We start from the raw sequence: 16,187 nt of genomic DNA on the forward strand, positions 1-16,187 counted from the left end.
TCTCTAGACATTCTCTCATGCCCCTCCTATGGTTGTACTATTGATTTTGTGTTATACAGCGACGTATTAGTATTTTGGAATTCAGTAACTGCCGTGGCTTTTATTTCAAGTCAATTCCAAGCAAATGGCTTTTCATTTCTTTCAGAAATATATGAAAATATGTTTGAATGACATAGCAATCAGCTACATAGTACAGATGTGACAAACAGTGATTGTGTTGATAAACTCTGGAGTATTCCTTTAAGTCACTTTCCCGAGTGATGCTTTAAAGAACACTTTAGACAGTGACCTGTGTTGAGAAATGGGAGTGGAGTCAGGGCAGGTGGGAGAGCGCGTGTACCCTTACAGCTGAGTCCATTAAAAAATGACCTTTTCAAGTTTCTGCCTGAAGGTGCAGTCGGAGATCAAGAGGAAATGGCGCAGCTGGACGGTGAACAGGTACTTTGCTGTGGACCTGAAGCAGCAGCGTCACCCTTCGCTAGCGAGCAGTGGGGTGAACGGGGGCACGCAGCTGTCCATCCTGAGCAAGAGCAGCTCGCAGATCCGCATGTCCAGCCCCCAGGCCGAGAGTGCCAACCTCAACCTGCCCACCTGAGCGCCTGATTGGCTGCGCCCAACGTGACTCCTCCCCCAAAAGCCCACCCCTCCGATCCAACCGACTACAGCCAGGACAGTGTAGGGCCTTAAAGCGCTACTTACTGATCTCTTTCAAGTAAAGAAACAAATCACTAATCATGATAACTTAAATTGTGAAAATACATATTTTACGGAGATTCAAACAATCTCACTCAGATTCACACCAAGGATAAACTTTGGAGCCAAATATGCGCTCAGGCTTTAGGAAAACAGCAGTGCTTTCTAATAGTAATCTAATTGTGGAGCTTTCTGCCAAATAACACTCCGAAAATTGAAGACAGTACAGTTTCAGTCATATTAATTGCATATTTTCAGCATTTTCCTCCTTCTCATTGGCAGCCAGTCTGACTGGATGGAGAGAGCACATCCAACTGCCTATAAAACATTGAGAGTGAAATGAAACTAATGCATTTCATGAGTGAGTACTACTAAAATGACCCTATTACATTCATTTTCCAGAAAGATAAACGTCGACATTGTGTAGAATCGGAAAGAAAACAACAAAAATGGCAAGATTAACGAATACATAGCAAGATTTATGCATAAGAATTTTCAGCCATTTTTCATCAAAACCAATTGTAAGTGCCAAAATATGATTATTTTGATATTCTCTTATTTCCAGGCTATGGTGTTTATCAAAGTGACCATTTAAAAGAAATCAAATATATTTCACATCGCTTGTATAAATGCCTAATGCCTAAGCTGATTACTGTTGGAATCGACAAAGAGGTTGTAAAATGTATTTTTTTTACAATCAGCCGCAAGTACAGAGTATGTCAACAACATGAAGACTTGTGAATTAGCAACTAAATTCATGTAAATGTAGTTTATGTGTTTATCTATCTTTTGTTGGTAGATTTTTTTAGGTCAACACTGCAAGTAAATATCAGCATCTGATGTAAAAGTCCTTAAAGGGGCACTCTGGCCAGAAAGAAAAGCTTAGCCATTAGTTCATCTGTTATAAACATGCCTACCTGTATCCTAAAGCGGTGCCGTAGTAGTATCTAGAGTGAGATTCTCTGGTTTTAGTAATAGGAAAACCATCCCTTGATGATGTATCTTGAAGGTGGGAGGAACCTGAAATGGTACACCTGCTTTGGGTTGGATACTTGAGCATGGGCTGTGAGGAAGTCTGTATTTATTGGGCTCTACATCAGTGGCTATGTTAGCAGTCAGGATTTCTTTATCACTGTGGGAGCATTTCCAATTGTATTTGCGAAATGCATTCTGGGTATTGTAGTGATAGATGTAAAAACCAAAAGGACCGAAAATCATGTTCTGATGAGGGGTCCGAAGCTGTGAAACAGAATGTGAAGTAACGTAATAAATAGCATATTAAAGGCTTGTTTTAGGCCGGAATGCCCCTTTGAAGTTGAATCAGTAAGAAATTCTAAGGTTATTTTGACAAATTCTCAATAAACAAGGAAGCCAAACCTCAGACAGAGAAAATAATGATGTTAAAATATATCATGTTAATAGGTTGTAATCTTTATAGTGCTTGCATATGAGAAGTTGCCTCATTTGTGTATTTCAGAACAGAAATGACAAGAAAACAAAAGTTAAATAGATGCTCTGAAAGAGGCCCTAAAACAGCTAGTTTTGTGTTTTACCAACTCTTGAAAGTGCCTATTGGTCAGAAAATATAAATAGTTATACTAGTATTACAATATAAAAAATACTATTAAGCTAGCGTTTGACACTGACATTGAATTGTATCTCACGGATGCACTGTTGATGTTTTTCAATTTAAATTCAATTAATTCTTTTCTCCTGAGATATTAGAGCAGTGCTCTGTTGCTAATATAGAAAGCCAGCCATAGTGCACAATGGACTGTGAGAATGTTTGACTGCAAATAAATCAATTTTAGGGCTAAAATGTTCCCAGTGAATGAAGGGAAAATTGATTCTCGAACCCTTTATTAAATATGGTTTGATGTCAATATATTCACATAACCAAAACTCTGCTGACAATCACACTGGCATTTGTTTCAGATTTTTTATTTTTTATTTTATTTTTTGGTGCGACATAAACATTAGCAGGTGATCGAGATATATCTTGATGTGTTTAATTGTATTTCTATTTTTATTTTTTTTATTTTATTCCTTCACTCAATTTGAGGTCATGACCTCTGATGTCAGAAAAAAAAATATGTATAGAACATTAGCACACCTGTACCGGTCATCGTTCTGTGAAATCGAATGGATAAAACGTCATGTGCAATATATTTGTGCTTTTACTGCAGACGCTAGTGGATTATGGGTACTGGTCAAGGAGGTTGCTCTTTTGTGGCTTGCCATGTTTCAGTGATTGTCCTGTAACTGCTTTGTATAATTCTGGTCTTGGACATTTTTTAATCTGTCGATTAAGAGTCGAGATTTATTTTTGTTTTCACGTGTGTGAACGTTCACAAGAGTCGCTAAGGTGCACACAGTGGCAAACGTGTAAAATACTTCTATACATACTGCAAGTTAAGGCTTTGTTCAGTCTGAAGATGAATGCAAATATTTGACATTTTAATCTAATTCAGCAACAATACAGCGTGCAGGTTTAAGGACATTGTGTCTTTTAAAACATCAGTGTGATAGTTATGTTCACAATTGTTGTTGTATTGTGTCTTAAAAGAATACTGTAGCATTTTCCATCCTAACCTCTACAGTATGTGCTGCATCTGCTGGATACAGTGTTTTCCTGTACTTGGAAAAGAGCTGAAAACGTTGAATGAAACATTAGAAGCCTACACACTTAAAAATGATTTTTCTTCAAGGGTTCTGTAGTAAAGAAAATGGTTCTATATAAAACCATGAACACTCAAAGAGCCCTTTGCATGATTAAAGGGTTTCTTGCATTGTGAAAGCGTTCTTCAGATTGATGGAGAATGTGCTGTAGATGGTTCTATATAGCACCAAAATGGGTTCTTCTATTGTAACAAGCCTGACATTGTAACAATAGAAGAACCCATTTTGGTGCTATATAGAATCTTTTTCAAAAAGGGCTTTTCAAAAAGTGTTCAAGGAACTCATTTTCTTTACTAAAGAACCCTTGAAGAACTGTCATTTTTAAGTCTTTGGGGTGGTCAAGACCACCTTTGTCAAGTCCAAGACCATGACTTGTCCAGATTGAGTCAAGACAGGTCTAAAGGGGGTTGAGACCAAATTAAGACTGAGTCCAAACAAAAGCGAGGCCCAGTCAAGACTGAGTCCAAATGAAAGCAAGACTAAGTCAAGACTGAGTCCAAATGAAAGCAAAGCTAAGTCAAGACAGAGTCCAAATGAAAGTGAGACTTATTCAAGGTCGAGTCCAAATGAAAGCGAGACTAAGTCAAGACCGAGTCCAAATGAAAGCAATACTAAGTCAAGACTGAGTCCAAATGAAAGTGAGACCAAGCCAAGACTGAGTCCAAATGAAAGCGAGACTAAGTGAAGGCCGAGTCCAGATGAAAGCAAGACTAAGTCAAGACTGTGTCCAAATTAAAGCGAGACCAAGCCAAGACAGTGTCCAAATGAAAGCGAGACTAAGTCAAGACTGAGTCCAAATTAAAGCGAGACCAAGCCAAGACAGAGTCCAAATGAAAGTGAGACCAAGTCAAGACTGAGTCCAAATAAAAGCAAGACAAAGTCAAAACCGAGTCCAAATAAAAACATCCAAGACAAGATTGGGTCCAAATGAAAGCGAGACTCAGTCAAGACCAGCTCCAATTGAAATTGAAACTGAGCCAAGACCAAAACCCAAGAAACAGGGACTTCTTCAAGACCAACCCTTAACTAGTCTTTATCACCTTCCAGTACAAATTACCATAAATACTGTATGCAAAGCGAGGATCTTCTTCAGGCAAAAGTACCCGCTCTTCCGCCTACAAACACAACTGTAATATAGATTGCAAGTTTCTTGGCATTCAGAGCCCACTCGGAATGAATCCAACCAATGGCATCCTAATTAAATTAGGATATCTTCTATTTTATGACAAAGATGGAAAGCATTTAAATTAGCAGAATTAACTGTGCCAAAGAGTTCTTCCACTCATCAAAAACACTTCCCTTCAAGAATTTAAAACCAGTTAGAAGTTATATCTCACCATGGTTCACAGTGAATAGATAAGTAGATTTTACATGAAACTGCTTACACTTCTATCAGTTCTATTCTACTGCATCAGGGTTCAGCTCTGTTTGCCGCTGAGGTTAAGTAAAGCTGCTAAAGCTCTGCTTTGGTTCAGTCCAGTCCCCTTTAACCCCCCTACTTAAAATCCAGCATTGACCAGCATGCATTCCATGCTGATCTGGTCTGCTTCAGCTAGTCATCCATCATTGCCAACATACCAGCATATCAGCATACCAGCATCCAATATACAATATATCCTGGTCTTGCTGGTGACGAGCATATTAACTACATTTGCTGCTAACCATCATACCAGCATCCAAAACACAATATATCGCTGCTGTTGGGACAAAGCAGTGTATCTCCATTTTTGGCGTTTTTCAGTTTTTGACATCATTTGAACCTACCAGTGGCCCTTTACATTATAAATTTCATGATAAACGGACCAAAAGAAATGGCCAAAAAGTACTTGGAAAAAATTCTGGTTACATTTACTTACATTGAAAGTAAAGTAGGTTTTTTCCTTCTCCTGGAAAGTTACCATTTGGGAGATACGAGGTTTTGTTCTGACTGCAGCGATATGCTGGTTTTTTCCAGCAGGGCTCTGTGAGGGTGAGTCAGCATGCACTAGTGACAGTTAAAAAAATAAAAACGTTAACTGTAGCTGGACTTGGTTGAGACCGAAAAATAAATCTGGCAACAACTCTGGAGCAACACGGTAAAAAGTAGTTCCGGTTACTTTTGAATTCAGCACCTGCGTATGGGCTTCTCTTGTAAGTTTATTTTGAGTCCGTTTCTGTTCTTTTCTCAGTACACGCAGTTTAATGCTCATGATAATTGACCTGTGCTACAGATGTATCAGATAGTGATGAGGTTGAATAATGATGGAGTATTCCTTTAAAGAGCAATTCACCCCATTTTAAAGCATTTCTTCATGATTAAATGGTTGAGATATAAACAAAGTCTTTCAGAGTGGTTTGATGTGAAAAGTTCATTGGTTCAATGATTGACTCGATTTATTTACAGTGGTGGTGATAGAAACCAGGGGTCACAATGTCTGCAACGTAAATATAACCATTTTATTTACTATGCAAAACTACCAGTGAATCTACACGTCCTCTGAGTTCTTACATGTATACATGTTGGTATAAAATAGAGATAAATCTGAAAAAAAGTAACAGCAGTTTTCTTTAAGAACTACTTTGCCTTTTAACACTTTCTTTTATCAAAACTACAGAAAGACATGGTCTCAGGCAGCAGGCAGCGTATTCATAGCCGTTTTATCTGATCACTTTCTGTAAGGGAGACCTTAAACTCCTGAGACATCTGGTTCCTATCACTACCATTGTGAAGAAGAGTTGGTAAGTTTCATTAAAATGGAGCATTTCACTTACAACCACTCTAATGACACTGTTTACATCTTAACATGTTTCATTATGCAGAAACTTGGAACAATGGGTGGAATTTCCCTTTAAGTATTCAGTACAGGAGAAGAACTTACAACATACAAAGAGTGTAAAGAGAATGATCAGACACTTGTTAGTCACTGAGGTCATATGACATTTCCTGAACGCGTTTCAGATCATGTATAGAATGTACAGTGAGAAATACAATATGTTAGTGGGGAGGGGTGGCTATAGACGTTGTGTGCCTGCATGAAAAAGATAAAAAAAGAAAAAAAAGAAAACATAAATCTGCTGCTTTCTATGTTCTTGACACCAGCTGTCATTCTGAGCGGAATGAGCTCAGAAGGTAACGACCATGTCTCAAAGCTGTTATAATCCAGTGTCAGCTGTTGAACTGTATGGATGTGTGTAATACATATGCCTGCCACTAGGTGGTGTTGTTTTGTTATCTTTCATTACTGTGCCGGCCATGTAGAGACCGCAGGACTGTGGGAGCTTTTGGGTGGTAAATAATGGAATCTGAGCAGGCCCCATGGGGTCTCTACATGGGCTTCAGATGGATTCATCGTAGAACAGACTAGTGGACTAGTTGTACTGTGGACTCTTTTATGAACCCTGAATGTATTACATGAACTGAATTGTATTGTATTTTCCAGCTAAGCTGTTGTGTATCATTAGCCTGCCTTTTTTCCAGCTTTCATGTATAACGAAAGATCAAAGGTCCTTGTTGAACATTTTCTACATGTTGAATTCCATTGTTGACAAAAATGACTCTGGTATTTCTGGTGTTTGTGCCAACTTTTTGTATTTCTATGTGAATTTTTATTGTCTGCTAAGGGGTGTTGGTGTGTTTGTCTGAGAGAAACAGATGTATTCAGAGACAAGATGGGTTCATTGTAAATGGCTGTTGTTGATAACTTTGGGGAACACGCAACACTTTAATTGTTGCATCAACCTACATTCAGTACAGAGACACTGATGGTATAACATTCTTTGAGAATATATATTTATTTCTTTGTAAAAGTGCCAAAATATTCAATAAATAGGTGAATCTGTGATGGATGTTTTGTATTATCACATTAAGACTCATCACCCATACACATGTACTGTATTTTAGAGCACTGCATTCCAGTTCAGTGCTTTCTTATGGTCTGTAGAATCAAATTAATCATTAACCCTTTACTGCATGAGTTATGAAATACACATGAAAAAAATGTGAAGTCATAAAAATTAAAATGACAATTTGTCCATATATAGATACACACACATATATATATATATATATATATATATATATATATATATATATATATATATATATATTTTTTTTTTTTTTTTTTTTTTTTTTTTTAATGGGAAAAAAATGATTTTGAGGATACTTTGCATTTTGTTTGCGACAGGGCCACAGCATGCAACAGTGGAACTATATTGCATATCGCTGCTGTCGGAAGAAAACCTTGTATCTCCAAAATAGTAACTTTACAGGAGAAGGAAAAAACATACTTCACTTACAATGTAAGTCAATGGAACCAGAATTTTTCCCATGTCATTTTGGGTCAATTCTTTTACGCCACTCATCACAAACAATGTAAAGAGTAACATATACTTTCAAATTATGTCAAAAAATGAAAAATGCCAAAAAATGGATATACAAGGTTTTCTTCCAACAGCAACGATATACTGGGAGTCAACCAGTACACTACCTTTCCACTAAACCAGTACCTGCCATTTCTTATTACATCATGTTTTAAGAATATAGATCTGTGTGTTCTGGAGATTGCAGTTGCCGTTTCTTGTGCTGTTGCCATACTGCAACAGTTGTACTTTTTTGTCATTTTGTACAAGATCAATACAATCTAAACTGGTTTCATTTATGAAAAAGAAATGTCAAGCTCCCCCAGTTTGTGTTTGACTTGTTTTCTTGAGATTGTTGTATGAATTGAATTTGAACTTTGAGTGTGTTTCAGAGGCCTGGCCTCTCCAGATGTGTGCTGTGTGGGTGAAAACTTGAGGTGAGTAACAGAAGATATGATGCTGGGACTGGTACTGGTACTGAAACTGCTCATTTCTACATCTGTTATCCACCAAGTCCTTATTTTCTGTTTATTTTTGTGTGGAATTGGGGGGGGGGATCTACTATCATCTGGTCAACTGTTAGCCTTTTTGTTGCCAAAAAAACAAAACAAAAAAAAGCTCCTCTCGCTACTGTAGGAATGCATCAATCACTTCAGGAAAACTTAACAAGCGAGGGAAATATCTGCTGTGTTCTTTTCACCAACCCACCACATCCCTCTCATCATCTATGTTATCCAGAGGAACGTTCACCTACTCCTCAAACTTCAGAGCTATTCCAAATGCAGCTAACGCTACAAGAAAGAGCACAAGAGACCAAATGTGTGAGAGAGGGATTGCAACAGAGTAAATTAGCCAAATCTACTATATAAAAAATCACTAATTAGAAAGCCAAAGTGTCAAAACTAACTCAATGCTGCACATGAAAATTCGGCCCAAACCCAGCCTGAAACATATTCTGTCAGGGATACTGTCAGACCTCTAGTCCAGACTGCACCAGGAAGGCATGTTGTCAGATAAAAGCACACCATGCTACACAGAAACCCTTCAGTTTTCCAAATAAAAAGTAAAAAAAAGACTTTTATATCGTAGTCAGGCAAAAAATGTTAAAAAAGCAAATGTTGCCATAAGGCAATGCCATGCAGTAAAGGGTTAAAGCCTTCATTTATTTCATTATTATTATTATTGAAACCTTCATTTATTTTATTATTATTATTATTATTATTATTATTTATGTATAGTAAAAGCACTACCTTCTTTACCAATTAGTACAACTGATGTTAGTACCATATGACTGCAACTCATCATAAGATCATTATTTTCCGTGATGTTTTGCATGGTTGGTTGTCATTAGGTAGGGATGCTTTTTCTCAGCACTGAGATGTTAGTTCTCTAACCTACAGCCTGCTAATCCTAATGAAACACTGCAATATCCTACAGATACTGAAGACTGCACTGCAAGAAGTGATATCTTGACAAGTAATGTAGGCAACGTATCTAACAATTCTCATAATGAGTTTATAGCAGGAATGATGAGATTAATAGAATTATTGTACCTATTTCTAGGAAACAGTGCCATAATTGGAATTGTGTATATATATATATATATATGCACACACACACACACACACACACACACACACTCGCTCATGTACCAAGATCTCATTTTTTGCAGTATGACATATATTTATAAATGTCTTAAAGCAATGATGAAAAATGTAGGGGGAAAGGGAAGGGTAGATATCACAACATTCAAAATGTAAACTGAAAGTTCATTATCTTGCACATGTATATTTTACAGTCTGTGTGCTCCAGTTATTTTTGAGCTTTCAGTAGTTTCCTGTAGTTCACATAAGTCGTAGCTTGGACGTGGCACATAAGCAAAAAATTCAAAGCTGACCGGTCTAAGCTACAATCCTAGTAATTCTGCTTACCTGATAGTATACATCTATACATATATACAACATGTACATTTATATTTGAGTATTTACACTTAAATTTCTTCTGTCTTTATGCTCTGCATTGGTACCATCTACACAGCGTGCTGTAGCGTCATGTCCATAACTGAAACCTTCAGGGCTGCCAAAAACAACTGGCTGCAAATTATTTCAGAAAGTAGGGGTTCAAACCCAACCAGACGCAATTAACGAGAAAACGTTTTTTTCACAGGAACGAGGTGCCTCAGAACTTTTTGAATATTAACTACGCTACCGACTTCAAAAGAGCATTTGCAACATTAATCATTGTGTGACGTTAACCAGACGCTGGATCTGAAGCTCTCTCTAGCTTGCCTCCAGTGGTGCAGCATGGGACTCAGAATGGGGTTTACAGGCTCAGGCTACATGCTCTCATCTCTGGGACCAGGCTGATGCATAGGCTCCCCCTAAATAGAGCAAAGTCATGGAGCTCTAAATTTCATTTACTCGCAGCAGTTGGTTGCAGCAGACAATCTACTTGGATATTGGGGAGAATAGCAATTAGCATTAAGCTTTAAGCAGGCAAGTCTGGGAGCATTTGATGTGCATTAATGAAGTGGGTTGGCTTTGTTTAAACACTGCAGGATCCTTTGGTACAGAACATTTGAAGCAGTTCTCATGCCTGATGTGTCTTCTTGTTATTAGTTTTTGTTATCTTCTGGTTGATGTCCTCTGGACTGGAAGAAGTAGCGGTTCTCGAGCTGGATTAGGTTTACCCAGGGAGGTGCTGTGGTTATTACCAATGAGATCTGTGATTTTAATCCAGTACAAGTCTGCCATGTCCATAGTCTTCTGGTAAGTGATAACCATACATACTGTAACACTGCTGTTGTCATTTCACAGAAATAGAAGGTAAATTCAGACATTTGCATTTATTTCAGTGGTTGATTCTGTTATTGTTATGGTAAAATACGGTATGTCAGAATAACTAGTTGAACTAGTGAAACTGTTGGACTATAGTAAAAGGCTGTATTTCTGGGACATTAAATTACTGTAATTTTACAGATTTTTACCGTCATTGAGAAAACATACATTTACTGTTTACTAACAGGTTAAATACCACACCTGCTATCAGACTTTTTAGGGTTAGGCTAATGCTTGTCTTAATGTTGAAGTAAAAGTTCTAGCTATGACGTTTAAATGCAGGTAATATAAAATTATTTGAGGAAGTAACACAGATACTTTATGTCATATGAAGCGGCCAGTCAAACAACTCACAAATCACTTTACTGCACCTCCTCTGGTAAAACTAATACAGCTGAAATTTGGCTTTAAAAAGGAATATTTTTTTCAGATTCATTTGACATGAGTTAACTGCAGCTTAACTGTGGCTTAACTAGCATAGTAAGAAAGAAACACCCATACCTATGACATGCTTTGGTCAGGAAACATGGATTAATTTGATTGCATGTGAAAGACTACACTGTTTAGGCAGATCCAGTGTAATTTTTTTGCATTTTTTGTGGTTGTGTTTTCCAACATGTCTCAATTAGCTACAACGTCAAACATTTGACTGGGAACTCAAACACTGTAGTTGTCTGATGTGAATACTTCATGTACTTTCACAAAAATGTAGGTGCAATCTACCTCTAATCAGGTTATACAGGATTTTTACCTTTCTCTAAAGCGTGTTTCAATTGAGGGGGGCTTGCAGGGTCCTGTGTTAATTGTTTGAATAAATTTCCTATTTTTTACATTTTTAAATTTGACTTATTTTAAAAAAAAATCATTGTCTTCAACAATTGACTCCTCCCCCTGCATAAACTGCAAACTCAATCAGTCTGAATAACCATGCAGTCTTGTGCACTGAGTGTCACTCGGGTGTAGAACTGAAGAAGTTTAAAGCTTCTGTAGATGTTTAAAGCTTTTAAAACATCTCAAACCACCACAAAACGACACCTAGATGCCTTCAGGTCAGCAACAGCAGTGAAGATACAGAGAAAATAAATATGCTTTTCTTTTGTTAGCAGAGTTTGCAGTGTGAGAACATGTGATGGTTACACTTTACAATAGCTTACAGGTATTTTTGCTGCACATAACCAGAATGTCATACATTTGTCTGGCAAACTGAATTGTAATTTGGTTTTACATCTTACATGACCCTCCAAACCTGCCTGCTATCAACTACCGCTGGGAGTGGCGTCACGAGTAGACACCAAACATCAGCACTGGTGTGCATGCCTTCATTAAAACTAATGGATATGAAATTAAGAGAATCCTGTAAATACTGAGGTAAACATCACAAAATATATTGTGAAAATAGTATGCATGAATACATACGTCACCTCATTGCCTGGGGACCCCCCCAGGAGCTCTGCCAAACCAAGAGCATAGGTCGAAAATCCATTAGGAACCCTCACAAAGGACTAAGACTTAATTTACATTATTTTTCAGTATTAGCAGCAAACCTTTATGAGTACATACTATAGATTCTTTGGAGGTGGTTCAAGCTAACTCTAGGGTTACTGTTAGAATAAAGACTCGGGATCCTATGCCAAGTTTGTAGAGACGTCTTTTTCCCTTACATTAAGCAGGGCTAGACATCTAGCCAGACATCTTCCGCAACACAAAGCTGTGTGTTGATACTCTGTCCTAAAAGCGAAAATCCTGAGAATCCTCCTGAGACCAACTCAGTGTTTCACACTCCAGCTTAATGCTTCTTGATCCAAGCTCCATCCCTTTGCTTCCAGGCAGACAAATCCAGCTGTGCCGAAACTCTTCGCTCCTCAGAACAAGACAGCAAGTTCCCACTCGCTAATGACACGCAACGGTGGGGTCAAGCCTGCATGTTCACACTGATGACATGTTACCAGAACACACAGCTGCCTGTGGGTCGGCTCTTTCCAGCACGGTGATCTGGGTGACAGTGATGCGTCGCTTTTTGCCGGGACTCAGATGAGTCTGGGTCTGCCACTTTCTCAGCCTTCTCTTTAGCTCTGCCTGCACCTGAGGGGACAGTATGAATCCACACAATCACACATCTGTGACTGGCAGTGAAGTAAAGGAGAGTCTAATAAGATAACGTTGCTAGTATTACCATAATGAAAATGCTTACCTCTCCATTGAGAAAACAGTACAGTAGAGCCACCACAAAGCCCTGGAGATAAAAGAGCATTATTAGTATTTTCAAGGATAGACGTATAGGATTTTTAACAAGCAAACTGTTACTGTTGTATTAAAATGTTATAACTCCACATTTTTTATTGTGTCTCCGTTTAAAAAGGCCAGCTGCTCTTTACATTGTGTGAACATTTTGCAAAAAAAGTGGTCCAAAATGATCTGAAACTAGATTTTGTTACATTAACATATAATTATATTATACAGTTACCATTTCAGAAATACATTTTTTTCTCAGAACAGCAACAAAATAAAAATTTGTAAAAGAAAATCTTTAGTTTACATTTGCAGGAAGTTATATTTAGTGGTATGGTTCTGTTCTAGGACATCCCCAGCACAGGGCAGGCATCAATGCTAGCAATCATTACTTTAATTAAGTCAGACACAGCATGAAGGAGGAGTTGGGGTAGAAGTGGGGTTACAAAGTGGCCCACGGAGGGAGCACGACAATGGTCGGCTAAAGCGGCTTAAATAAATGGCCTGATGAATTTAGCATAAGCATAGAAGCCGATCAGCTGAGCCTTTAGCTGACTGAGATCAGCTGACAACAGCTGGTGATTTGAGATTGGGGCCTGAGCTTGACTTCATGGCCTGCCTGAACTAACACTATGCATAGTATTTGTTAACATAGAAGTGTTTGTCCTGCATTCATAGTGCATTAGAAAAGGATTTACAAGGCATTATATGGCATACAGTGCCTTATAACAACGAGCATAAGCTTGCATAAACGATCTTAAGGAGTTACAATTACATGCATAACAGTTAAAGGAGCAAGAGCAAAAGTCATAAAGTCAGGCTCCATAACAAATGAGAATATCTGTTCATAAGAACGTTGCCAGCACTTTTGTCTTAAGGTACTATACCATTTCATAGAGCTTCACTACAGGCTTAAGTGGATAAGGTTATAAGTGATCTTTACTGGTTATAAGTGGAGTGAAATAATTCTCTTTTTTCACTTCAAGCTTCACTTAAAGCCTGTAAAGACTGCAAAAATGTGTGGTGCGGGGAAGTTACTGTACACTTCATGGTATCGACGCGTCTGTCTTACATATTGAGATGCAGGTGTGTGTGCATTGCTCTGCTCCAATGCGGTGACAGTTTAGAGATTGAATTAGCAAAGCTATCTTAAAGCTATTGTTACTGTTAGCTGTATAACTAAATAAGACAGCTGCAAGTTATCTATTGGCTAATATAAACAGCTCTTTAGGCTGCTAACCATTTAGCTTTGATTACTAACTGCTAACAGTCTGGTACCTGTAGCCTGTTAGCACTGCATTACAGTTTTCAGTTAGTTACAAATAAACAAACTCTACCAAATTCACACTACATATAACAGTCATGCTTTAAAAAAGGTCTTTTTTCATTCTTTTTTTTTGGGTCTGCTGTGATACAAATAATACAATAGACCTTGTTATAGTGTGTTATAGTGCATTACAACATTCATGTTTACAATGTTGTTATGAATATATATTGTGATGTCTTATGAAATCTGACTTTATAAAGTTACATACTCTATAGTATTATGCATGTAACTACAACCTTGTATAAGCTGCTGCACGAGCTTATTTTTATTATAAGATATTATGTAAGATATTATGCCATATATCATGTCGCATTAGGCACACAGGATTCACAGAAAGTGCTGCTAAGTTGGTATGTTTAAAAAATATCTTAAAGATTGTTGTAAGTTCTTTATATACTGGTCTCACAATAGGGTGGGCAATATTGCAAAGATAAAACATCACAGGGCTCCGCCATCTACACACTGGTCCATTGGGAGATCACAAGTTTAAACACTGTTGATCCCAATAAGTATCGATCATGATCTACTCAGAAAAATATATTGTGATGTAATTCACTATGCTAATTATAAAATGTTGTTATATTGTCCACCACAATTTTAAAATAAATGACATTTTCTCCCTGAATGCTCAGTTAGTCCTAATGCAATGAATGTAATGTTTATTTTTATAAATGGTGCAATTATGTAAATCAGAAATGGTGGCTGGTAAGCATATAGTAGTACTTCAAATGTATATATTTTAATTCATAAAATCTCCTATACTACCAAGGGCATCCCACTCCCCACCCCCCCTACCCCCCACCACCGTCACCACACATACACACACACACACACACACACACACACACACACACACACAGGCACACAAGATCATAAATGCAAAAACGAACACTCATATACACCTGAAAGGAGCCTAGACCAAGCTCAATGTAGAGTCGTGCTGTCTCTCCTGTGTTCTCTGGCAGGAAAGCAAACACTGTGTAGTGCATCCCAAACAGAGGGATCAAAAACAGAGTGGACTTGGCCAGCCTCCTGCAAAAGCATCCATATGGACAAGGTTTAGATTAAAAGTTGCACAGGAAATGATGCATGCATACTGTACACCAGAGGGGAACTCTCAAGGCCTTCCAGGCTTTCAGAGAAGGCATAATGATTTCTGTTAGATACAAAAATACTTGTCTGCAATTTTAGTTCATTTCTATTTAGTATAAATGTCATTCTTCTTATAGTTTAGCACAGAAATTATTGCAAGTATTTCATTGTTAATTTGTGGTTAGAAACAAAATGGTTAAAGTAAGTAAATGCCCAATGGACAATTATCCAATCAATGTTTTTCCTGTGGTATCTACATAGACACAGCCAAGCAACTGTACCCACTGGTAAGGACTTCAGTTGCTGGACCTAAGACTTTACATGTTAGATTAACTACCAACAGATTTAAGAAGTGACAGACATTCTGTTCATTTTCATTTTGTTTTCATTTCTTATTTTTATCTTGTCCTTCAGTGGTCAAGAACCCCACAGGACCACTAGAGAGTAGGTATTATCTGGGTAGAGGATTATTCTCAGCACTGCAGTGACACTGATGTGGTGGTGGTGTGTTCGTGTGTATTGTGCTGGTATAAGTTGAACACATACAGCAGTGCTGCTGGAGTTTTAAACACTGGGTCCACTCACTGTCCACACTTTGACACTTCTACCTTATTGGTCCATCTTGTAAATGTAAGGATGCTGCCCCAAACTCCTATTTCAAAACTCCAGCAACAATATATATATATATATATATATATATATATATATATATATATATGTGTGTGTGTGTGTGTGTGTGTGTGTGTGTGTGTGTGTGTGTGTGTATGTGTGTATCTTAGTAGTAAATGGGAAGAATGAAGTGGCAGTGGGAAATGCAGGGTAAAATCTATTAACAGGTGAGAGACGGGCTGTGAGAACCCAAACAGGAAATTTGAATCGGAACTGAGGCTGACACATATTTGGGATATGACGTCCAAACCTGAATTGAGCAGTCGAGTCTCATCATGTTCAGACAAATGGTTCAAGCTCTAACCTCTACCCTATTCATCATG

General features: G+C 37.8%; 2 protein-coding genes across 8 annotated transcripts in view; one reads left to right on the forward strand and one right to left on the reverse strand.

Moving 5' to 3' along the window:
* adcyap1r1a (adenylate cyclase activating polypeptide 1a (pituitary) receptor type I) overlaps positions 1 to 3,495 on the forward strand; it is a 67,166-nt gene extending 63,671 nt beyond the window's left edge. For 4 of the 7 annotated variants that reach the window (XM_017707379.2, XM_017707377.2, XM_017707384.2 and 1 more), the window contains one exon: positions 379 to 3,495. In XM_017707379.2, coding sequence (XP_017562868.1) covers positions 379 to 603 — 225 coding nt within the window. In that variant the 3' untranslated portion in view covers positions 604 to 3,495. The remainder of the gene's footprint in view (positions 1 to 378) is intronic. The other 3 variants (XM_017707380.2, XM_017707383.2, XM_017707385.2) reach the window with 1 other exon arrangement.
* Positions 3,496 to 7,687: 4,192 nt separating this feature from the next.
* Positions 7,688 to 16,187, reverse strand: part of ghrhra (growth hormone releasing hormone receptor a) — a 49,414-nt gene continuing 40,914 nt past the window's right edge. The window contains exons 11-13 of the mRNA XM_017707364.2: positions 15,006 to 15,135; positions 12,739 to 12,780; positions 7,688 to 12,629 (exon numbers count right to left, since the gene is read on the reverse strand). Coding sequence (XP_017562853.2) covers positions 12,474 to 12,629; positions 12,739 to 12,780; positions 15,006 to 15,135 — 328 coding nt within the window. The 3' untranslated portion in view covers positions 7,688 to 12,473. The remainder of the gene's footprint in view (positions 12,630 to 12,738; positions 12,781 to 15,005; positions 15,136 to 16,187) is intronic.

The sequence above is a fragment of the Pygocentrus nattereri genome, chromosome 19 (assembly GCF_015220715.1).
Source record: "Pygocentrus nattereri isolate fPygNat1 chromosome 19, fPygNat1.pri, whole genome shotgun sequence".
In the NCBI taxonomy this organism is placed as follows: Eukaryota; Metazoa; Chordata; class Actinopteri; order Characiformes; family Serrasalmidae; genus Pygocentrus; species Pygocentrus nattereri.